This window comes from Coloeus monedula, assembly GCF_965178545.1.
Source record: "Coloeus monedula genome assembly, chromosome: 10".
Classification (NCBI taxonomy): domain Eukaryota; kingdom Metazoa; phylum Chordata; class Aves; order Passeriformes; family Corvidae; genus Coloeus; species Coloeus monedula.
This window is the reverse complement of record NC_138790.1, coordinates 4,841,526-4,864,665: the sequence shown is the minus strand read 5'-3', so window position 1 is coordinate 4,864,665 and position 23,140 is coordinate 4,841,526. Positions and strand designations below refer to the sequence as shown.

The 23,140-nt window shown below is 43.4% G+C and overlaps 1 protein-coding gene across 1 annotated transcript; it reads left to right on the top strand.

The window, feature by feature from the left end:
- Window positions 1-5,881: 5,881 nt before the first annotated feature.
- Window positions 5,882-18,466, top strand: PARL (presenilin associated rhomboid like). The gene is made up of 10 exons (XM_082287812.1): window positions 5,882-5,930; window positions 6,024-6,222; window positions 6,955-7,095; window positions 9,581-9,629; window positions 10,902-10,997; window positions 12,380-12,529; window positions 12,892-12,962; window positions 14,312-14,413; window positions 16,268-16,365; window positions 18,135-18,466. Exons 1-10 carry the CDS (start codon window positions 5,884-5,886, stop codon window positions 18,250-18,252), a joined length of 1,071 nt encoding a protein of 356 aa, XP_082143938.1. The 5' UTR covers window positions 5,882-5,883; the 3' UTR covers window positions 18,253-18,466.
- The last annotated feature ends 4,674 nt before the right edge of the window (window positions 18,467-23,140 follow it).

Sequence of the window (23,140 nt, the reverse complement as noted above, 5' to 3'; positions counted from 1 at the left end):
GGCTTCACTGCCCCACGAGTATCTCCACGACAACACAGGTAACCAGGAAGGTGCATGCAACTTCTTCAAACTCACAAGGTACTTTCAGAGCAAATGCCTGTTTTCTTTTCCCATTTAATTTCAGGAGGCTGGTGATGTGTACAGTGCACTGTTCTCTGCTAACACAGCTCTCCAGCCCTGCAGAGCTTTGCTGGCATGGAGATGGTGCTGGGAAGAGCAGCACAGTGCCAGAGAGCAGGAGCCCTGGCCAGCAACAAGGGGACCCACAGGGCACTTGAGACACCTGCTCAGCCATGTGTGGGTTACTACAGAATCATGGAATCACCAAGGGTGGAAGACACCTTTCGGATCATCCGGTCCAACCATCCACCCAGCACTGCCACTGTACCCCTGAGCCACTGAAACACATCACCCAGCACTAAGTCTAGACGCCTCTTGAGCACCTCCAGGAGTAGGAACTCCACCACCTGACAGCCTGTTCTGATGCCTGACCTCCCAAGCAGGGAAAAATATGTTTCTAATATTTAATCTGAATCTCCCACCTCAGCTTAAAGCCATTTCCTCTGGTCCTCTCACTGCAGACATGGCAGAACAGACTGGCCCCATCTCACTACAGCCTCCTGCCAGGGAGTTGTACAGAGCAAGGAGATCCCTCCGGAGCTCCTGGAGACTAAACAACCCCAGTTCCCTCAGCCACTCCTCGTAAGACAAGTTTTCTAAGCCTCTCACAACCCTAGGTGCCCTTTGCTGGACACACTCCAGCACCTCAATGTCCTTTTTAAAGTGAGGGGCCCAAACCTGCACACAGAACTCGAGGTGTGGCTTCACCCACACCAAGTGCAGAGGATGATCGCTTCCCTGGTCCTGCTGGCTAAATTATTCTTGGTACAGACGCAGGGAAAAGCCTGGAAGGAGGTTGTGGGGTGGGAACCTGATCAGCCAGCAGCCCTTTGCTGGAGCAGTCTGGTGGCAAGGTGAGGTGAGGTAGGGTGAGGTGAGGCGAGGCGAGGCAGGGCAGGGCAGAGGAGCCAGGGGAGGGAAGGTGCTGAGGTGCGGCAAGGTGATGTGAAGCCACACATGGAGAAAGGCAATGCTGAGGCAGCAGCTCCAGCCTCCACCTCACCTCCTGAGCTGCTGCAGGCTAGGAGGAAACAGGATCTGCCTATTCCATGAGACTTCTAGAGAGCACTACATTGTATCAGCCCTGCAGAGAGACCTTGATAAATAAGAGAGCTGAAAAATCACCAACTGTATTAAGTTTAAAAAAGGGAAGGTGCTGGATTCTGCACCTGGGACAATCCCAGTGTACCTACAAACTGGGGAAAAAGACACTGGAAAGCAGTGCTGCAGAAAGGGACCTGGGGGTCTGGGTCAGTGGCAAACGGAATGAGTCAGCAATGCCCTGGCAACCAGGAGGGCCAACTCTGTTCTGGGGGGCAGCAGGCACAGCATCACCAGTTGGGCCAGGGTGGGGATTGTTCTGCTCTGCCCTGCTCAGAGGTAGCCTCACCTTGAGTCCAGGGGGGAGTTTTGGGCACCACAATATATAAAAGATGTTCAGCTATTTGAGAGTGTCCAAAGGACAGCCACAAGGATGGACAAGAGCCTTTAGAAGCCATGTAAGAAGCAGCTGAGGACACTTGGTCTATTCAGCCTGGAGGAAACTGAGAGGAGACCTCATTGCAGTCTGCAACTTCCTCATGAGTTCAAGAGGAGAGGCAGGCACTGACCCGCGGTGACCAGTGACAGGACCCGAGGGAATGGCCTGAAGTTCTGTCAGGGTTGGGTATTAGAAAAAGGTTCTTCATTCACAGGGTGGCTGGGAATTGGAATAGGCTCTCCAGGGAAGTGGCCACATTACCACGCCTGACAGATTTCAAGGAGCATTTGACCAACACTCAGGGGGTACATGGTGGGATTCTTAGGGATGGTCCTATGCAGAGCCAGTAGTTAGACTCAATGCTCCTTGTGGGTCTCGTCCAACTCAGCATATTCTGTGATTCTGTGAAATCACAGATGTTGTAAACGAGACTGAGACTTTCAAAGGAAAAGTCAACTCGTTTATTTGTTAACTGCTCAGAGCGGGAACCCAGGATAAGCCCAGGCTCCGCGTGACAAGCCAGAACAAAACAACGCTCCAACAAGACACTGAGACCCACTGAGCGCTCCCTCGGACCCCATGTTCTGCAGGAGGATTCCCTCCCCCCCCGGGTGCAGGTAGCTTTTAAAGTCTCTGGTGCCACCGGACTGGTGCATTTTTTAATCCTCGCGCTGGTTGGTCCCTTTCCTGTTCGCTGGTTGGTCTGTACCTTCGTGCATTCCTCACCAATCATTTTCAAACAAGTCCACTTCATTGGTTGGCTCGCTCTCCAATCACAGTCCAGGGCATCGTCCTCATCCCTTGTACCCTACGAGGCAATGCACTAGAAAGTTCCTTCCATTAAACCCATTGGGTCCTTGTTATATCCCCATCCAGTGGTTACATACCAGCATTGCACCCGTACAGTCTCAACTTCCCTTCAATTAACATGTCCATCTATCCACCCTCAACTCCCCTCTTCTACATCCTACCCAAACAGCAATAACCAACACCCTGAAACCAACTCATTTATTACAACTCCCCCCTCTAAAGCTTTGATCGGGCTCTGGCCCACATCAATTATTCAAAATTTAAATTGTGTCTTCATAAACTTGATATTTTTTTGTAGTTTTTGGTACTTCTCCTAAGTTTCCTTTGCTGTTTTTGGGGTTTCCTCTTGTTTTTTTTCCCCATCAATCACTGCATATCCTGATGCTCGTTTTCCTTCCACCACTTTAGAGGAGCCATCCACAAACAGGATTTCTCCTTCAGTTAAGGGGAGCTACGATAGGTCTTCTCCTCCTCTGTGTCTGTAAATCTATGGTTTCAAGATACCTATGTTCTAATCTGTCTTCTGGTTCTCCATACAAAAACTGGGCAGGGTTCTGAACTCTTGTGGTAGCCAGTTCCAGGTTTTCAATGTTATTTAAAATTAATTCATACTTTAGAAGTTGGCTGTCTGATATCCATTGACTGGCTCTCTTGCTTAATATGGCTTTTAAATCATGTGGGGTATTACCAAAATAATTCAAGTCTTATATTTAAATTAACTCCTTAATATAATAATTGGATTATAATTTAAATATTTAATGCATTACTAAAATAATTCAAGTCTTATATTTAAATTAATTCCTTAATATGGAAACCTAATAAGACTGCTGGTCTAGAATGATAACCCAAGGTATCTCAATAATGCGGGAGAGAAAAAGAATAAAAACGATGTGTGGAAACCTCAAAGAGATCGTGGGAACTAAAAAAAAAAATGGCGGTCCGTGGGAAAATACCGTGAGAATTTAAACAAGACTCAGAGGTTACTAGAAACTGGGTGGACCCTGAAGTTTTCCAGCCCCTCTCCTTCCCTAACTTCCAACACCACCCTTCCTGGAGCTGGGGGCGTTCCACAAATTTTAAGATGGCCCTCGTTAGCTGTCGTGAGAACTTTCTCTAGAGCTTTCTCTAGAATTAAGACCAAGCCCTGACCAATTTTACCGAGCCCTGACCGCTCCAGTGAAGTTACCAACAACCACCTCAACAACTCTGCGATTTAAAACCTTCTTATATTTGAAGAAATACATAAAATCCCAACATCATACTGACAAGCTCACTCTTACACAAATACACAAACCTATCCACGTATAATACACTCCAAAACAAATAAAAGCACCTACACAAACCAAATATTTTACATTCATACACTCTCTCCTTAATAGACGGCCTGAGGATTATTGGATGAACCTCACCTCAGGACCTCGCCTATCAAGCCTCCCGCAATCACGCGACCAAATCATCCCCCCCCCCCAAATTCATATATGTATCACTGGTAAGTTATTAAAAAAGTATTTAGATAAAATAAATACTACTAACAGAATACACCCAAGTAGTCTTGGATTCCAAATTGAAAGATAAAATCACTTAGACATATATATGTAACAAAAATAAAACTTATCCCTATCTTGGCAGGTTCTAACACCCCCTCTCACTCCTATTGAGTGAGGGAGCTTCTCACAACCGGTGGCCTCTGTCACCGCGCTGCGAGGAATTTTTCTCACTCCCTCAACGAATCCCCCACACGCAGGATTCCCAGCTTGAGGCGCCGTGAGAAACTTCCCCCCTTGCGAATCCACACTCGGGATCCCTAGCGTGGGGTCCTAATCCCCCTTGGGTTGGGTACCTCCCCCATCCCCTGCCAGAGAAGGGGCAATCCCCTGTTTGCCGGCCACACGGACCTGATGGTCTCCGGGCAGAAGTTATCAACCTCCAACCTCAAAGGTCCTAGTTCCCCGGGTGCCAGATCTCCCCTTGATCTGCCCTGAGGAACTGCCCTCCAGGCAGCCGTGGCCGGTGAGGCTACTGTGCCCCCCCCACCCTCGTTGGGATTTCACCGCGTGCGCCGGCGCCCCACCCCATTGTCCAGCAGCCCTCACACCCAGTACCAAGCCACCCCTCGGAGCCTCCAACCGCGGAGGAATGGGAGCCTACGCGGGTAAGGGCGGCGAAAAGGAACTACTCCCCCGTCTCCCCCTCCTAAGGGTACCACACTCTCTCGCCCACACTAGCTTCCACACTCGCTCCGAGAGCCCGCTCCACGCAGCCCCCGCTCCAACCAGCCACCCTAACACACAAACTCGCACCCCCTTATGCCTCACCCCACTCGCAATACTGACCTGTGTATCTGCGAGCCCCACTCCCTCCCGGAGGGCTCTTCTCCTTCTGGGTTGTCGTGCTCTCAGCCGTTACTCGGGAAAGCCAGCTGCCCCTCCACGGTCTCGAAGAAATCCAAACTCCGGGTAGCAAAAATCTGCCAGACGCGTCTTCCCTGGACTCGTCCTTCCTCGGGACCGGCCAGGGGGCGTGGCCTATCCCAGACGAGCCTCCAGAATTGTTGTAAACGAGACTGAGACTTTCAAAGGAAAAGTCAACTCGTTTATTTGTTAACTGCTCAGAGCGGGAACCCAGGATAAGCCCAGGCTCCGCGTGACAAGCCAGAACAAAACAACGCTCCAACAAGACACTGAGACCCACTGAGCGCTCCCTCGGACCCCATGTTCCGCAGGAGAATTCCCTCCCCCCCCCGGGTGCAGGTAGCTTTTAAAGTCTCTGGTGCCACCGGACTGGTGCATTTTTTAATCCTCGCGCTGGTTGGTCCCTTTCCTGTTCGCTGGTTGGTCTGTACCTTCGTGCATTCCTCACCAATCATTTTCAAACAAGTCCACTTCATTGGTTGGCTCGCTCTCCAATCACAGTCCAGGGCATCGTCCTCATCACTTGTACCCTACGAGGCAATGTACTAGAAAGTTCCTTCCATTAAACCCATTGGGTCCTTGTTATATCCCCATCCAGTGGTTACATACCAGCATTGCACCCGTACAGTCTCTCAACTTCCCTTCAATTAACATGTCCATCTATCCACCCTCAACTCCCCTCTTCTACATCCTACCCAAACAGCAATAACCAACACCCTGAAACCAACTCATTTATTACAACAGCAGCCCCTGGTTTCACGGCGCCAGCGCCGCGCGTCAAGGGGGCCGTGGCGGTGAAGGCGCTGCCACGCTCATCATGGCGGCAGAGCGGGCACCACCCACCCGACATGGCGGCCCCGGGAGGGCTCCGACCCGCCGGCGCTGCCCGCTGTGCCCCGGCGGCGGCACCGGGAGCCGCGCGGGCGGCCATCCACCCCTGTGCGGAGCGGCCTCAGGAGCCGCGGGGAGCCGCGCCCGCCCATGCGGTGACCGAGAGGCTCCCCCGCCATCGGCGGGAAGATGTCGCCCGGCTGCCCCGGAAGCGCTCGGGGAGGCGCCAACATGGCGTGGCGGTGCTGGGCCCGCGCCGGGGGCCCGCGGCCGCACAGGTGCCGCCGGGACGGGACGGGACGGGACGGGACGGGGAGGGGAAGGGGCAGCTGGGGCGGGCGGTGCTGACGGTTCGCGTGTTTCCCCCGCAGGCTGGCGGTGCTGCTGCTGCAGCCGCGGCGGGGTTTCCGCCGGGCGCGGCCGCGGCCCGAGGAGCCCCCGGCAGCCGCCGCCGAGGCGCGGCCCGTCCCGCCACCCCCGCGCCGCAGCCTCTGCCCGCCGTCGCCCACCACGGCCACCGGCCGCCCCTCGCCGCGCCGCCTGGTCAAGCCGCTCTTGTTCGCCGTAGGGGTAAGTGGCTCCTGCGGGCCAGGTGCTGTGCCCGGGTGGGGGGAGCGGGTCGGCAAGGAGCATATTCCATCTGTCCCACGGGAATGCTTTTCTGGGTTTCGCTTCTCAGTAAGTCAAAGTTAACGCAAGGTTGTTGGCCAAATGCTGTGGCATTGTACAGAGATAACAGAAAGTAACTTCAACTAAGTCAATGGGAATATTGTAAAGGTATCCCAGTTTCATTCCATTTCAGTGAACTTAATAATTTCATTGACCAATTTTGTTTGTGAACCTTTTTGATAAAGCATCACCCCCTGCAACTGAACATTCAGTAAACCTGAGGAAATGGCCTCAAGTTGCACCACGAGCGATTTAGATTAGATATTAGGAAAAAAACGAAAAAGCAAACAAAAAAAACCAAAAAAACAAAAAAAGCAGAAAGGCTTGTAAAGCGTTGGAACAGACTGCCCAGAGCAGTGGTGGAGTCACCATCCCTGGAAGTATTCAAAAAACACGTGGATATGGCACTCGAGGGCATGGCGAACTCAGTGGTGGTGCTGGCTTGACATTTGGACTTATGATTTTAAAGGTGTTTTCCAGCCTTAAGGACTCCGTGATTCTGTGAGTCCCGCTGCTCAGCGCAGCCGCAGCTCCCGTTGCCGTGCTTGCACCGGTCGGGGCCGAGCAGCCGGCTCGGCGTGTGGCATTAGCCCGGGATGGAGCGGTCACTGAGCCTTCACTGGTATCGCCCAGTTCACAGGCTCGGCCTTCGGGTCCGCCGCCATCTGGCAGTATGAGTCGCTCAAGTCGCGCGTCCAGACCTACTTTGAGGAAGCTCGAGCGGACTGGATGGATAAAATGCGGCCGCAGAAGAGAGGCGACTTCAGAAAGCAGGTACACGGAGCCAAGCCCGGGCTGCTCGCACAGGGGTGGATCCCTGCAGGAGTGCGAGGCACAGCCTCATCTCTCCTCTGGTGCAAACACCGTTTGTACAACAGATACTTGTCCTGGTTTTTCTGATGTGGAACTTGGAGAAATATTGGGTTCTCAACAAATTACAGTAGATAGTTGACTTACAAGGAAAACTGATAAAATTAGTTCTAGAAAACTGTAACTCAATACCATTGCAAAAGTTATAGTGGAAAAAAATAGAGAAAAATATCATCTTCACCCAGGAATGCAGGAAAGAGAGGTCAGTAGTAGGAATTTGTTCATCTAAACTAGTTACCATTTGCTGTTTCACCATAAAAAAACCCCCAACAAATGTTCTTGCTGTATCTTAAGTGTTCTCGAAAGTGAACGTGAATTCCCAGAGGACAGAGCTAGATTAAATTCTCAACCTTATGCTTAAGGCTTTTCAGTGCTCTGGCTTCTGAAATGCATTTGTATTTTCTGCCTCTAAACCCATAAAAATACAAGGTTTTAGAGGGCTTTTTTACTTTGAGAACTGACACTTCCATGCAAGTACTTTGAAGTTTAGGCAGCAAGAACAAAATAAATGCTGCAAGATTTGTTATAAATTGAGTTGGCATCCCAGAAGTATCAGTCATTTAGTTTTTAATTAAGTATACTTAAAACTAATGTAATCATTCGTGTATATTCACATTTTTTTCAAGGTTATTACTGGCTTGTGATAGACAAGGCTTGATACTCTTTCAGGTCTCCTTGTCCAAGGGAAGTAGGTCTGAGCGTGGAGCTGGAGAGGCTCGGGATCCTGGATAGGATACGCAAGAGCTATTTTTTGAATGCATATTGTGCACACCAGCACTGCTGTGGAAATGGGCATGTGGGATAACCCTGGTTGGCAGCTGAGCTCCATGCAGCTCCTCGCTTATGGCCCCCACAAACCCCCAGTGGGCTGGGTGGAGAAGAAAAGCAAGAAAACTTGGGGATAAAGATAAAACAATCACCAAAAATTTGTTTAGTAAGTGTGAGAAGAGAGAAGAAAACAAGTGATGCAAAGGCCATCACTCACAATCTCCTGTGGAAAGACCAGTGCCCAACCAGTTCATGAGAAAAATATGTTAAATTTCCTGAAATCCCCTCTTTTGAGGGGATGGTATTATTTGGTAGGGATCTCTCTTTGGTTAGTTCGGGTCATCTGCTTGGTTGTGTCCCGTTCCAGCCTGTTGCAACCTGCAGCAGCAGAGCGAGAAATGCAAAAGATCTTGATGTTGTACAAATACCATTCACCAAAATATAGAACAATAGGGTGTTAATCAGTACTGTTTTGGTCAAAAATCTAAACTACGGAACCATGTATAAGCTGCTAGAAAGAAAATTACCTCTATCCTAGCATGCTTTCTTGCTTGGTGTATATGAACTGCAGGGGAGATTATGATCAGCACTTAATATTTTTAAATAATTATGCCTTTATACTTTTTTTTGCCTTCAAAACCTGAAGGGGAAGATCTGGTGATTAGCTATCAAAAAAGAAAACTAAACTGCCCTGTTGTTAATAGGCTTAAACTCCCAATCCCCTTCTTCAGTGGGTAAGTTCTATTTCTAAGAGTTGAGGATTCTCCCAGTGGTTTCTGAGGGCATATAATCCTTGTATTTTAGAAAAATCATGTCTGTGCTGTGTTCTTATACTGAAGAATATCCTCTGCCAGAGAATTAAACAAAAAATGCAATGAAGTTGTTACTTTGATATCAAATAGTGAATACTTTTTTTCATACAGCATTATATCCCCTGCCTCCAACCTGCAGATAATTTTTATTACACTGTCCCCATCAGTATGGTTGGAAGGTCGTTGAGGTATCAACAAAGTATATGTCCAAAATTATTACAAGCTGAGGAAGGAAAAGGGGGGTGCAATTTGTCTGTGGGCTGACTGCGCTCAAAATAAACTTTTTTCAGGGGTTTTAAGCTTGGAGGAGGGCTGGGTGAGCTGGACGCAAGGGGGAATGGATTCCATATCTTGTGAGTCACCTCTGCAAAAGTGATCCTGGCACAAAAGTGGAATCACTCAAAGGTGGGTGGTGTGATGTTAGCATTAGGGTGAGGCTTAGTCGAGGCAGGATTTATGCTAACTTTGGCTAATCTGCTAAAGTCAGCATTATGGGCTAGATCTTTGTTTAATGCAAGCAGGGTAAACCCATTTGAGTTGTGTACAAGGATATAAACCCATTCTTTTTGAAGAAACTCTTCATCCATATTGGGGTATTTTATGAAAAGGAGGGTAAAAAGCTGTTCTTCAGTAAGGAAATGTCAACTTGAACAGCTGAAGCAATCAGAAGTAAAAAAACTTGAAACCTATTTACTTCAGAGATTTCAAACAAATGCTTTCCATTCTTAAAAACTTAGAACCTTACATGACTGTTTTTGAAATTGCAAATGCTTTATGGTGGCATTGATGGACAATAATTCTGTTTTCAGGTTAACAGCTGGTGGAATAGCCTGACTGAGGGTCAGCGGACTGTGACAGGTTTGTGTTAGCTTACAAGTATTAGACATTCACAGGAAGAGAAATATGGCTAACAGGTACAGTATATTAAAACAGATGGCTTTCATACCATGTTTAGGTTGTTGGGCACAAAGCATATGTAAATTTACACCTGCACATACCCTGTTTCAGCTACACTTCCTTCTCACAAACTATTTTTTGTATGCCTTAAAAAAGTTCCTATGCATCTGTGTGAGAGAGTGTGGAGGATTAACTAGAATCCTCCCCCAGCAATATTTTTCTCCGGAATTATGAAAAACAGCAAATGCTTTTAGAAGAAATAGGTGTATATATTCCATTGAACTGTGGAAATTAAATTCCCTAATAGTTACATGTTTGCAGTATGACATGTGAAAAGTAGCAAAAACTTAGCCTTTGAGCTTTCCTTTGGTTATAATGTAGTTTTGATTGGTTAGCCTAATGCCAGTTGAAATCCCCAAGATAAATGTAATGAGTGAAATGAAATTGATGAGAACTTGGTTCAAATCCAATAGCTGAGCCCTATCTCCTGTTACATATTCTACATTAGGTATTTACTGAATCTGTATTAGCAAGCTGTTAGCACAAGGTTACTGAAATGGTATTTCTCTGCCATTTACCTTTTCTACATTTTGGAAAAAATAATTTCAACCAACTTACTAACTCTTTGAGGTATTAACTCCCAGTTTGAAGACTAGATTGCGTAAGTGCTGAATGTTTCAGGCCAAAATCATCTCAGACCACTCAACTAACAAGTGATCTCAGGAAGTTTTGTACAATGCTTTGAATTGCTTCACTGTGCAAGTCAGGTCGTGATACAGATACTGTGCTGGGGCTGTGAGGTGTGCAGTTAAATTCAAGTGTGCAGTAGATGGGTGCCATTTGGGAATAAACAGCAAGAGGGGCAGGAAATGGGACCTTTTAACTGGCTCCTGTTTCACTGATTCTGCAATGGAATAGCAGTTTGAAACTATAGCTTGAACCTTCTCAGCACAGATCTTTCTGGACTGCTGGATTCATTACACTGTATGTTAGAATGGTTGCAATTAAATGTCATATTTCTGAAAGACTTCCACTATATAAATGTAGCTTTCAGTATTTTTCATTGCTTTTTTTAAACTGTATACAAAGTAAGAAGTGGATTTTGTTTTTAATGGGATTGTGAAGAAAAAGTACAATCCTACAAGCTGCCTTTTTAAATACTTGCTTTCAGTAAGCATTATGGTGTATTACATTCATAATTTGCTTTTATACTTTTTTTCCCCCTCTTAATAGGTATTATAGCTGCAAATGTCTTTGTATTCTGTTTGTGGAGGCTGCCTGGCATGCGACGGATTATGTTTACATATTTCACCTCAAATCCATCCTCCAGTAAGTAAACAATAATTTGGGTGACTTTCCTACACAGAGATGTAATAGAACCTCTGATCATACATGAAGCAGAAGCTTCAGGTGGCATATGGTTTACTTAGAGCTCCATCATCCACAAGCAATCTCAGTCATGCCCAAACACATCATTCCATCTAGGCAGGAAGTGGCTTGAGGGGAAGAATGTTAGGAGTAATGGATCTGATTTTTTAAAACAAAGAAAACCGGTGCTTTTATAAATATTGTAATATCAAAACTGTTGCCTGCTATCTGGCCTTTTCCTGCATGCAGTGGGATGCAGCTCCTGCCTGAATAAAAGTGAGAGGTACTCTTCCCAGTGACAGCAGCCGACCTGCTTTCTTGGACAGAGTGCAAATCAAGCCACTCAGCAAAGGAGGAAAATAAACTGTACTACATAATGCCATTCATAAACTAGACTCAAGTGTGACTGTTTCCCTCCTTTAATGTTCTGGGGGATGCAGATAGAACCATCATCAGTCACATGTATGTGTGCTTTCATCAGTAGACAAGCATTAGTCTCTAGGCTTTGTGTAAAGAGTCCTTGTTTCAAAGCTGTGCTTCGGCTTGCATTAAGAAAACCCAAACAAACCAAGCACCAACTTGGCTTTCATTGTGTGTGAAATGTATTGAAGATACTAACCTAGGGAAAAACTTTAGTAATACTTAATGGCAGAAAAATGGGGTTTCCTTTCTACAGCAGAGAAAAGAATTAAAAGGAGAAGGAGACAAAAATGTGGTCGGAAGGTACTTCCTGCTATCCTCTTAATTTCTGCTGGAAATGTGGAAACTCAACCAGTTCCCCCATGCACTCCAAAGCTAAAGAGATCTGCTACCCAGATCTGAGCATGTCACCCCAAACACTCCTATTTTAAATAAAGTTGACCTTCAAACCTGCTAATTGGCTTGTTTGCATTTTCAAGGCTGCTGTTTCAGTGAGGAGAGCTAGTAGCTTTTGCAAAAAGGAAGAAACTGTTTTTTCTCTGAGTTCATCTTCATTGCAAATTAATTTTATATGGCTGCTTATATATTAAAAATCTTTCACCATATACGTATATAAATAAAATACCTTTTTTCTGTTTCAAAGCATAGGACACGTCATAAGATAAATGTTTTCTATGAAACAATCCCCAGTAGGTAACTAAGACTGTTACTGCAGCTTGCATATCTTTGGGGTGTATGTTCTACCTTTCCAAAAGTCATTGCTTGGAATTTGAAATTGGTAGGTTTATTATATAGCTTGTATTTGAGAATCTAAGTGTAATTAGCCTATAGTGTGTCTTGATAAATTTCTAGTCTGCATGATGTGCAAGTTGAAGCAAATGAAAATACTGACTTCTTTATGTGCATTGCTTTCTCTTTTGTAGGAGCCCTGTGTTCTCCCATGCTGCTCTCTACGTTTAGTCACTTCTCTCTCTTCCACATGGCAGCAAATATGTATGTTTTATGGAGTTTTTCCAGCAGCATTGTCTCTCTTCTGGGGTGTGAGCAGTTCATTGCAGTATACCTTTCTGCTGGTAATGTTAAATACTTATATTTACAACACTTTAAAAATATAAATATGTGTTCATACAAGTAAAGTGTGTGCCTGGTTAATAGATGTATGATGACAGATGGCCATTGTTCAATCCCACACATTGCTTTATACTAAGTGCAGTACTACTTTGCTGCCATACAGATTTTTAGTGGGTTTAACATACTGGGCTTTGAAAGATGATAAAACTGTATCTGGTTTTAATTCCTGCTTTACTACCAAAATAAAACAGCTCTTTATACAGTCTCTTGGGATTTTTGTGACAAAAGATGACAGTTAATTTGTACTTCCTGATGCTTGTCTGCATTGCTGCCATCATTTCCAGTAGTAATGTCTCTTTTTCAGGGGTTATCTCCACTTTTGTCAGTTATGTTGCTAAAATGGCCACGGGAAGGTTTGAACCATCCCTTGGAGCTGTAAGTATCTTGGAATATGAGAGACTGATAATGATCTTTGAAGCCAATTTGAAAGCCTGCTGTATTCTTTAACCTGCTTAAAAGCCAAGAGTATATTTGGGGTAATGGAAACTAGAAAGCTTTACCAAAATCAAGGAACCAGGTACGAACTGGTTCTCCTGTGAAACAGGCAAGTGCCTGTTCTTCAGATCTGTTACCTTTGCTGCAGCAGCTGCCCAGAACTAACACCACTTAATGCTGAGGGCTGTAAATGAGTCCTAAACAGCAGGACCTCTTGTCCCTGAGCAGATCAGTTATGTAACTTATTGCAGAAGTGGTATTTCATAATTGTGTAGCAGTCTTCTCTAATTAAAAATAGTATACTTTAGAAAGAGATAATGTAATCAGACAATCAAACTCAGCATGTGATCCCAGTGGAAGTTGTAGGGCATGCTGTGCAGGAAGGGCAGCACTCCTGCCAAAAGTATCACCCAATGAACAATATGAGGCAGGCTGAGGAGCTCCAGTAGCTGCCAGTTCTTTCCAAGTGTTTTTAGTAGTGGAACATTTTAAAACGCTTAACCTGCATTAAATTTGAGGTTAACCTAGACATTTGCCAGATTTTAAAGGCTTAACTTACTATACTAAATAATTCTGATAAAAGCCCAAAGTTAGATTCTCATTATTCTATTGCAATGGAAAAAACTGTTAAGCTGTGCTGAGGTTAAAATTTTTGGAAATGCTGTCTGTGTGTTGTCCTTTTGTCTTATGAATAAATGATATCTAGAGCAAGTTACTTTTCCTTAGTCTTACTGGTCTGAACTTACTGAAATTACCACACATTGCATTAGTTTACTGTATTCAGAGCCTTTCCATTGAGATTATTTCAGGGATACAAAAGCCCATGGTCAATTTAGTACAGTCCAGGGAATTACTTGTTTCATTGACAAAAGGTTCTTGTCTCTGTCTATCTGTTATTTTCCTTGGTTTTGTACAGGCTTCAGAATGATTCCCTTCATCAGATATGTCTGTGCTAGATTAATAGTGTTAGATTTCTAGGGTTTACTTGGGAAAAAGCACATTTACATAAATCATTATCTTAAATTCAGGAGTGACTATTTCTTAATTATATAAGAGGATTTGAAGGATGTTTTTCCCCAGTATTTATAATTTCAGATACTGAAATTAAATAGTGGTGCCTTGTTTTATTTTTATTCTGAACTTTTCTGTGGTGTTTTGTATTTTGAGATTTACCATAGGGCTGCATTTGAAAATAAAAACCCAAAGGAAAACAGGTTCACATGCAGAAAAATGTATTATCCCTTATGTAACATCTTAGCTTGCTTTGCTGTGTTTTCCTGTATTTCCAGTCAGGAGCTATAATGACTGTCCTTGCAGCCGTGTGTACGAAGATGCCAGAAGCAAAACTGGCCATCATACTTCTTCCCATGTTCACATTTACAGCAGGAAGTGTAAGTGCCTTTGAACTTCAAAGAAAAGCTATTCTTAAAACACTTTCCCCATACCTCTTCAGTATCTGAGCATGTGTCCTCTTTGTCTGTGTTTCTAAGCTGTTAAATTTATTTTGAAAGAGAAGAGGGGTCATAGAAGTCCTGGGGACCAATTCTGAGTTGTTGCAGCCTAGCACAGTCATTCCAGCAGAGTGGTGAATTCAGAATTATCCTGAATTCCATCCTCTATGGGTCTGTTTCAGATCTAATCCCAAGAGGTGAAAGAAGTTGGGAGGGGGTCAGGTTCACCTGTCTGAGGAAACCTACATACACATCCTCTTCTTTCTGATGAGTGATATTTTTTATAGCAGCACTTGAAACAGGCTGATGTAAAACTGGTACATGGTTGTTAAAGAAAAATTCATCAAGATGAGAAACAGAGAATTTCACTTCTTACAGGAGATTGCATTCCAGCCCTGGAGGAATATTTGCCTCCTCTTTTGCATATCATCTTTTGATACTTCAGGAACACTGTTGGAATTAGAAGTAGGCTACTGAGACTTTTCTTCGTGTGTAGTACTGGGACTCCTTTTTTTTGTTTCATTAAGTTCTTTTATGCAGATCCACTGCCACGCTTAAGGAAAGCTTCTCATGTATATCTTAACTTGCTTTAATAAGTTAATCATCTTTGGTCCACTACTTAAAGTTGTTTTACTGCTTAAAGCAGTTAAGCCAGGTCATTCCAAGATCATGAGATTTACTACTTTTTGTAAGTGAAGCTTACAGATTTGAACAAACATTCTTAGATGTAGCCTTCATGTTTTTCTTGCACTTCTGCTTGAGTTGACCTGGGGTTTTTTTGGGTTGGTTTTTTTTTTTTTTTTTTTTTTTTTTTTTTTTTTTTTTTTGCATGCTACCCTATAACTGCATCTTTCTTTATAAAAATGGCCAGGGTAGAAATGCAGGCAGAGCCACAGAGAGCATTGCCATGAGCAGTGCTCATTGCAACAGCAAAACAAGAGCAATATCAGCTACTGCAGTATAAACAATACTGTGGAATGATTGTAGCCCTACTATATAATTGTATATCTAAACTTCACAGACTCCTTTAATCTACCTTACGTATACTGTAATGGGCTTTTAAATTAAACAAGCCAATGTAGCAATAGAGCTTCTATTCTAACACCTATGCTTAAGGAAAGAAATCCTGCCTGAAGTACCATTTCATCCTTGTGTTAAATCTGTCAGTCTTTATGAAATGAGGCATTTAGTAAAACCTTGTGTATTGACAGTTCTGGTGCCTTGTGTCTCCTGAAGATGGTACACCATTGCTTATGCTGCTCTGGGTGTGGAATTGTTCACTGTCATCCGGATTTTCTGCCTTCCAACTAATGTTTATATCAGATAAGATAACAGGGATGCTGCCCCACATGTTCCATCCACTAGAGGGTTGTGTTCAGGAGCACAGATGCACATAAATCTAAGCTACATCAGAATTAGAGAATGAGAATGTTGCAATCTTTTGTGGTGTCTCTTACAGCATGTACTCTTTCAAGTAATTTCTGTTTCCTCCTGGCTCAAGTTTGGAATGTATTTGTAGCTTTAGAAATGAAGACTGGAAGAGGCTGAGTGTTCAAAAAAGACACATTCTGCACTATTCTGTAGCTGCTCACATCTGTATTTTGACAGCACAATACAGGTGAAGACTGAGTCTCTTGGTTTAAAACAATTTTTTTACAGTAATTGCTTTGATATAAAATTTATAGGCTGTTTTTTGATTCCAGATTTTTGCTCTGTGCTACAATAGGAAACTGTTATCATTGGCTATTTTATGTTGTGACTGATCCTGTCTGTTCCATGTTCTCTCCTTTCTAGGCTTTAAAAGCCATAATTGCATTTGACACTGCAGGGCTTGCTCTAGGCTGGAGACTTTTTGACCATGCTGCACACCTTGGGGGAGCTCTCTTTGGAATGTAAGTCTGTATTTACTGACTCTGTTTTGTATTTTAAATTAATACCTTATTTTCCCCCCTTCCTATATTGCTGAAGTGTGGGGGGTTTTTTTGCAAAGTTGTCTTAACTAGCAATGAATACAACTCACTGTTACCCTTCTAGTGCTGTAAAATTTTATGGAAAACACTGTTAACAGACACTTAGAACTGAAAGAATTGAGATGAACTGCCTTAGAATCATGGATTAGATGTCAGGTGGTCCTGTAACCATAACCTGGGCTGGTTGTCTCTGTTCTGCTCTTGCCAGCACATTGAAGAGAGTCACAGGGCAGAAAAGATTCTCACAAAGCACAGAATGGACAAATTAAAATAACTTTAAAGAGCTAAAAAAAAGTCTTTGTCTCAGTGTTTTTCCTCTAATTGCCAATTTAGAGTGAGCTACAGAGTTAATACAAGCTCAGGCCAAATTGCTTTGAGCAGCCTCTAGTGCTGTTTTCTCAGTGTTGCTGTATTGCCTTTGTGGGGAGCCTTCCTAATTAGTAAGAACTACTAGAAACAAGTTTGTAGGAAACAATTCTGTATTGTTCCATGTTTGAACTACATTGAGTTTTTCCCCTTCTACCCAATTGCATACCTATTGCTAAGTGCATTTTTTAATATTTTATGTAGGCATTTGAAAAGCCTACCTGAGATTTCACTAGGCCAGACTTAAAGGCAAACCAGTTTGTAGACCAATTTGTTTCCTATTTCTTGACTTTGGTGTCAATAAGCTCTGTGCTGTACAGTCTCCCTTTCTCCTCTTCTCTGGCATCACAAATGCATCAGATGTAGTCTTGCTGATTCATAACTGCTTTCTGTCATGATGTATCTGTATGAGCTTGTTCATTGTAATGAAGGAACAACCTGCACTGGTAATGCAGATTCACATATTAAAAGAGGATAGACAGCAGTTGCAGTAAAAGTGCTCTGGAGTTGGCAAGTTTCTTGCTTTCCTCACCCACATACATTTTACATGTTTGTTCTATTCAATGATGATTTTAGTCACTTCATCCTGAAACAGGGCCTTATTTAGGATATATGTTGAACAACAAAGTATTTTCTATACATTACTTCCCACTTTAGAAAGCAGCTGTATAATTTGGAATGGCCAGTTTACTGGCTGCTGGCTCAAGAAAAGTGCTTTTGTTCCTCAGGACTCAGGTGTGGAGTTCAGCTTGTGAGAGAACCCTCAACCTATTTCCACGTGGTTGCTTCCCCTCGTGCCTCTCCACCAAAACCTCCACTGCTTAATCACTTTTGCTGATACTCATATATTAGCATATGTGAATATAAACAAAGCTAGAACACTTTAATAGATTAATCTTTAGGTGCTTATAGAAGAAAATTCATTTTGAATGGAACATGGTTGTTCTTTATGGGGCAGTTGTATTTATATAGAAGAAGAACACTTTTCCTTGGTGTTGTCAGTAAGGATTAGCACAAGCAACAGAACTGTTTTAACAGTCTTTTAAGTGGAGATAATTTTTTACATCTCTGTTAGTAGAAATCACAACAGCGTCAAATTAAAGGCATGAAAACTGTGCATTCACAGGACTGAGGCAAACAAGAACACAAAGTTAACTGGAGTCAAGAGAACAAGTGGCTTACCTGCCGTTTTCCAAGCATGTTCTTTGTGCCTTAGTTTATCTTGTCTTCTATACTAAGCATTTACTTGGTCTTAGTGCTCAGTCTGGTTTCCCTCAGATGCAGAGAGAAGTTGCAGTTAAGTTTAACTATTATTTCTTTCCCAGGTGGTATGTGACTTATGGCCATGAGCTCATATGGAAGAACAGAGAACCACTGGTGAAAGCATGGCATGAAATGAGGACAAAGAACACAGGAAAGGGAGGAGGTGGAAAATCTAACTGATTCTAATCCTAGAGATTCCTCGTGCCCAAGTGGTATCTTACTTGAAGACATGGGATTGAATTGGTTTTCAAGGTTTTTTTGCTACTCCACATTAAGCCTCTAAGGAGCTGAAGTTTCTAATGTAACAAAATTATGTTACAAAAATGCATATCCATAGAAAATGAACTCTGACAAAAGTGGAACAATAAAGGTTTTTATCCTATTGCTTTTTTGAGGTAATAGTCTGCGTTACCTTTTTAAAGGTGGAATAAAACATGTTTTTCAATTAAGTGACCTAACTCTCTGTCAGAAAAAAAACCAAAAATAAAATGGGGTACAACTGGTTAATACTTAGGAAGATAAACATTTCCGAAACTGAGGACATTAAGGGACCACACACACCCCTCATATCTGCCTGACAATACAAGGTGCTTTCCTAGAAGGGAAAGTGGGACTTAAATAAGGCTAATATGGTGAAGTTCAGTGGTTTTTATTGTTGAAAAGATTGGATGAAATGAGGCAATGGTCTTGTTTGATTTGAAACTTGAAATAAGTGAAGCAATACTGGATTGTTTGCCAAGGCTTATGTACTGGTTTAATGGTCCAGATTTATTTGTCAGCTGTGGCTTTTTCAACTTGTGTTTTTCATTTCTGTTGAGTTCCAGCAAGCTTTCAGATCTTGTTAGATTTTACTACAATGATATATCCTTTTCATAATCACATGCAGGGGAAGAATGTCATACTGTGGTTTTTGACATTCTACCATGAGTTATACTGCTTTCTGTATTCTTTCAGTACATTGATTTGGGAGTGGGGGGGAGGGGGTATTCTTTGAGCTGTGCTTTCCTTTAAGGTTTTTCTAAGAATTTTAAACCTGTAACATTTGGTTCAGAATCTGCCAGTTTTAGAAAATCAGCAGCTTCAGCAAAAATAGATGACGTGTCTGAGATCAGCAACACTGTAACCAGAAGTAACTACTAAAGTAAAATTGAGGGTGGTACCCAGTTCTCCTATTTCACAAGTAGAAACTGGATTTGGGGTATGCTGCTACTCAGGATGACACTGAACCCATTGCAAAAGGCTGAGGAATCTGCCCAGATACAAGCTGGTGGGTTCAAGCCCTTTAACTCTTTCCTGTCACGTGAGTTAGTCCTCCCAGGTGGACTGACCTGCCAAAGAACATGTTATATTTGTAAGAAGCAACTTGTGTTTTTACTTTACAGTAGTGCCTCACATAAAGTATATTTTCTGTGGGGAAAAAGAATACATAATGCTAAGTGGCACCAGTTTTAATAAATGATGGAGTATAAAATTGGTGTAAACTCCCTGTCCCATGCCAGTGCTTGTTTAAATTTTTTTCTTCATTAGAAAAAAGAGGCACTTGAGGATTTGTGACTTCATGTGCCTGTTGACATAAACACTCAAAAACTGAAAGAGCTGCTGGAATACCTAATATTCCTTTGCTCTGCTCCTGAACTTTTCCTGCTTTCAGTTTCCAATCTATGACTTACAAAGCAGGAAAGGGGAGTGCTATGGTACTCTGGACAAGCATGCCAGTTCTCAGGGCTTCAGCCACAGTGCAGCCCTGCCTGCATCAGAGAGAGGGCAGCCGAACATGCAGCGAGAGCACTGCTGCCTGCTCAGCCAGGGAGAAGCCAGCAGCAGCAGCAGATGATGGCCACTGAACAGGCTTGTCCTAAGGGAGTATTTCATGCCCGAGAAGCTCAAAAGCTGTACTTCAGACTACTTCACGTGCTGGGTTTGCATCTATTGTGTTTGACCACTCCTTTTTCTCTTCCTTGTGTTACTTCTTGCCCACTCAGCAACTTACCTAGTCTCTTCAACAATTACTTATTTGCTGAGAGTTTTTCAGAGATCATGGCTGAAAGCAGCAGGGAATAATACTGCAGGAAATGCAATGCCTAAAACCTGAAGAACATTTTATTTTACAGGTCTAGTAGAATAAGCCAAAGAGGTGATTAAGTTCTTCAACATAGCAGCCAGTACCTCCTGCCCCTCTATCATCTGCAGAGTGAAGTCCCACTTGTGCTGTGTTAGACCTCCCTGCAGCGTGTTGCTGCACCCTTTCAGCTTGCAGGCAGGGACTCAAAGCACCTGAAAAAAACATCCTGGAACTGCCACAGAGGTTTGGAAGTCACCAGCTTTTCTGCCAGTGGCTGTGGTTTGAGGGTCTCATGCCTAAGCTTCACCTTAACTTTAGGCATAAGAGCGTTCATCCTTCTAAAGGCTGTTCAGTATCTCAATTTTCCTCATTTATAGAGACCCTAGAGGTGTGTACCATATGTAAGGTTGTACAAAAATCTTCACGTAGCCAAGCAGTGGGTTTCATGTCATTTTACACCTGAGCCTTTCTGCAGCATTGTTTGGTAAAGACAAACTATCTTTTCTGTCCAAAATGACTTTAAAACTGCAATAGGAAAGTCAATTCTCAAGTCACTCAGACAAGGAATGCCCTGAAGTTACAACAGCTCACTAGAGTACATAGGATACCTTTCTGGCAAGCAAATACCCTTCCTCCAAAATGTGGCATCAGCAAGTGTCAGTATCTCAGCATTTTGTCACACCTTTGACTGACAGAAGAATGACCAAAAAAAGCCCAAAATCCAACCCTAGAAAAAAGCAACAAAAAGAACCAATCAGCTAAAGCAAAACCAACCACACGGAAAGACTTTCCCCTCCCTTTTCAAAGAGATTATTGTGAATAAAAATACAATGTGGTGATTATGCGGACACTTGGCAGAGACAACAGCTAGTGTTTACGTGGGAAAATAGCAATAAGTATAAAGTCATGGTTAATCGTGTAGAGGCACAATTCTTCATCCTTTTTCAGTGGCTTTAAAGTCTGCTTTGGCCTTGCCATATTTAAGGAATAATTTGTTGCAGTAATCTGCTCTACTGTAATTTCACTTCAGTGTTAAAACTGTTTGAGCTTTCAGCCCCCATTCCTGGCAGCAAGAGCTGTTTTGCTTTCTGATTTGATGGCTTTTGTCTTACTGTTGCAGTATTCCACCCCTCCTCCTCCCAAGCTTTTAATCATGACAAATCTTCTAAATGCAGACAACTTTTAATCTCATCCAGCATCTTCTGGTTTTCCTGTCTGAGTTAGCCTTTGTGCCAATTTCATCCTACAAACTGTGATGAGCAGCTGCTCAAAGCACTCCCTGATGCTGTAGGTGGGCTCTGAGACAGGCAGTGCCAGAGCTGAACTCAGTACTAGGAAGCGTCAGGCACAGGATGAGCAGAGACATCCAATTTATTCAGCAATGTATTTGCTAAGTCAGGCCTAGGAACAAGGATCAAGAGCATCATTTGTACTGTGCCAGTGGTAACATGATAAAACAGATGTTCTGTTTTCTCCCATGGCTGTAAAGTCTGCTTCTCTTTACCCGATATGATTTATTTTTAAAAATTACAGCATAGAATAGAGCAGTTCCAGAAAACCAAGATCTGCAGAAAATTAATAAATGTCTCCCTGCATATTTTTAAAAGTAAAATTATGTTTGGGGGGTTTTCAGACAACAAATGAAATGCATCTAATAGCCTATACAATATTGTGACAAGAGTTCTGTGTTGGGATCAAAATGTTTTCACCTGACATTTCTGAGTCTCCTTGCCCCAGCTGACATGTGAGGAGGGGGGGGTGGTGAAATCAGAACTGTTAGCAGCAGGGGAAAGTGCTAAATCAGATACTTGGGACAGTAGGATCATCTGCAAAGGAATTTCTTTTTATCTCATGATTGTGTTTCAGAGAGAGGCCAAACACTCATGGAGAGGTTCTGCCCCAGTCCATATCCACATTTCTAGTACTCCTTTGCCCCAGGAGCAGGTGCAAATCTGGACTGAAGTGAGGTACTAATACACTAGGATAGAAACTGCTTAGCTGAAACAAAGCAATAAATCTTACCTTCTCAAGTTCCACTGCATAATTAATTTCTTACTAAAGCTTCATAGAATGGTGTGGGTTGGATTGGAAGGGACCTTAAAGATAATTTCATTCCATCCCCCTGCCATGGGCAGGGACATGTTCCACTATCCCAGGTTGCTGCAAGCCCTGCCCAGCCTGGCCTTGGACACTTCCAGGGATCCAGGGGCAGCCACAGCTTCTCTGGGCGACCTGGGCCAGGGCCTCACCACCTTCGTTAGGAAGAATTTATTCCCACTATTTAATCTAAACCTGCCCTCTTTCAGTGTAAAGCCATTACCCCTCTCTCATCAGACAACCACCTGCAATTGAATTATTATATTCTAAAATGAAATGCCTGTTCTGTTAGCCTTTCAATAGATTTTCTAATAGGTGGCGTATCAGTTTATCTGCATTCTTCACTTCTACAGCTTTGCATTTCCCAGTTTGGTGACCCTTTGGGAGATTCAGCTTTGGTAATAACCCGCTGAATGGGGAATTGTGGAGGAGCATTATGTAATAAGTGGCTACAGGCCATAAGATGTCAAATTTCAAAAGCCTGACTTTATTCCCAATGTAATTCTGTCAGTTTCAATGGTTTGTGCCAGGACTGTTTGGTTCTGAACCTGAATGTACAAAAGGAGAGCTGTAATTTGCAGTCTCAAGCAAACAATAAAGGATGCGGGCCCTATATTAAGATATATAATAAATGCTTGGATTTTGGTCAATAGGTAGTATTTTTAAAGTGAATTGGTTGAACTGTTAATGTAAATGGAAGGAGATTATGAGAGGTGGGGATCTGTACGCAGCTCTTGGAAACCAGCATCGCAAGGCTGCTGTTTCTCACCCAGATCACTTATTTTATAAGCGCCAGGTTTCGCATACAAACGCTTTCTCTAATCATAAGTGTTTACGGCTGCCTCGAAGGTATAACTGAGCAGTACCACGCAGCTAGAGCGGAGCAGCGTTCCTCGCCGGGCCGGTGCC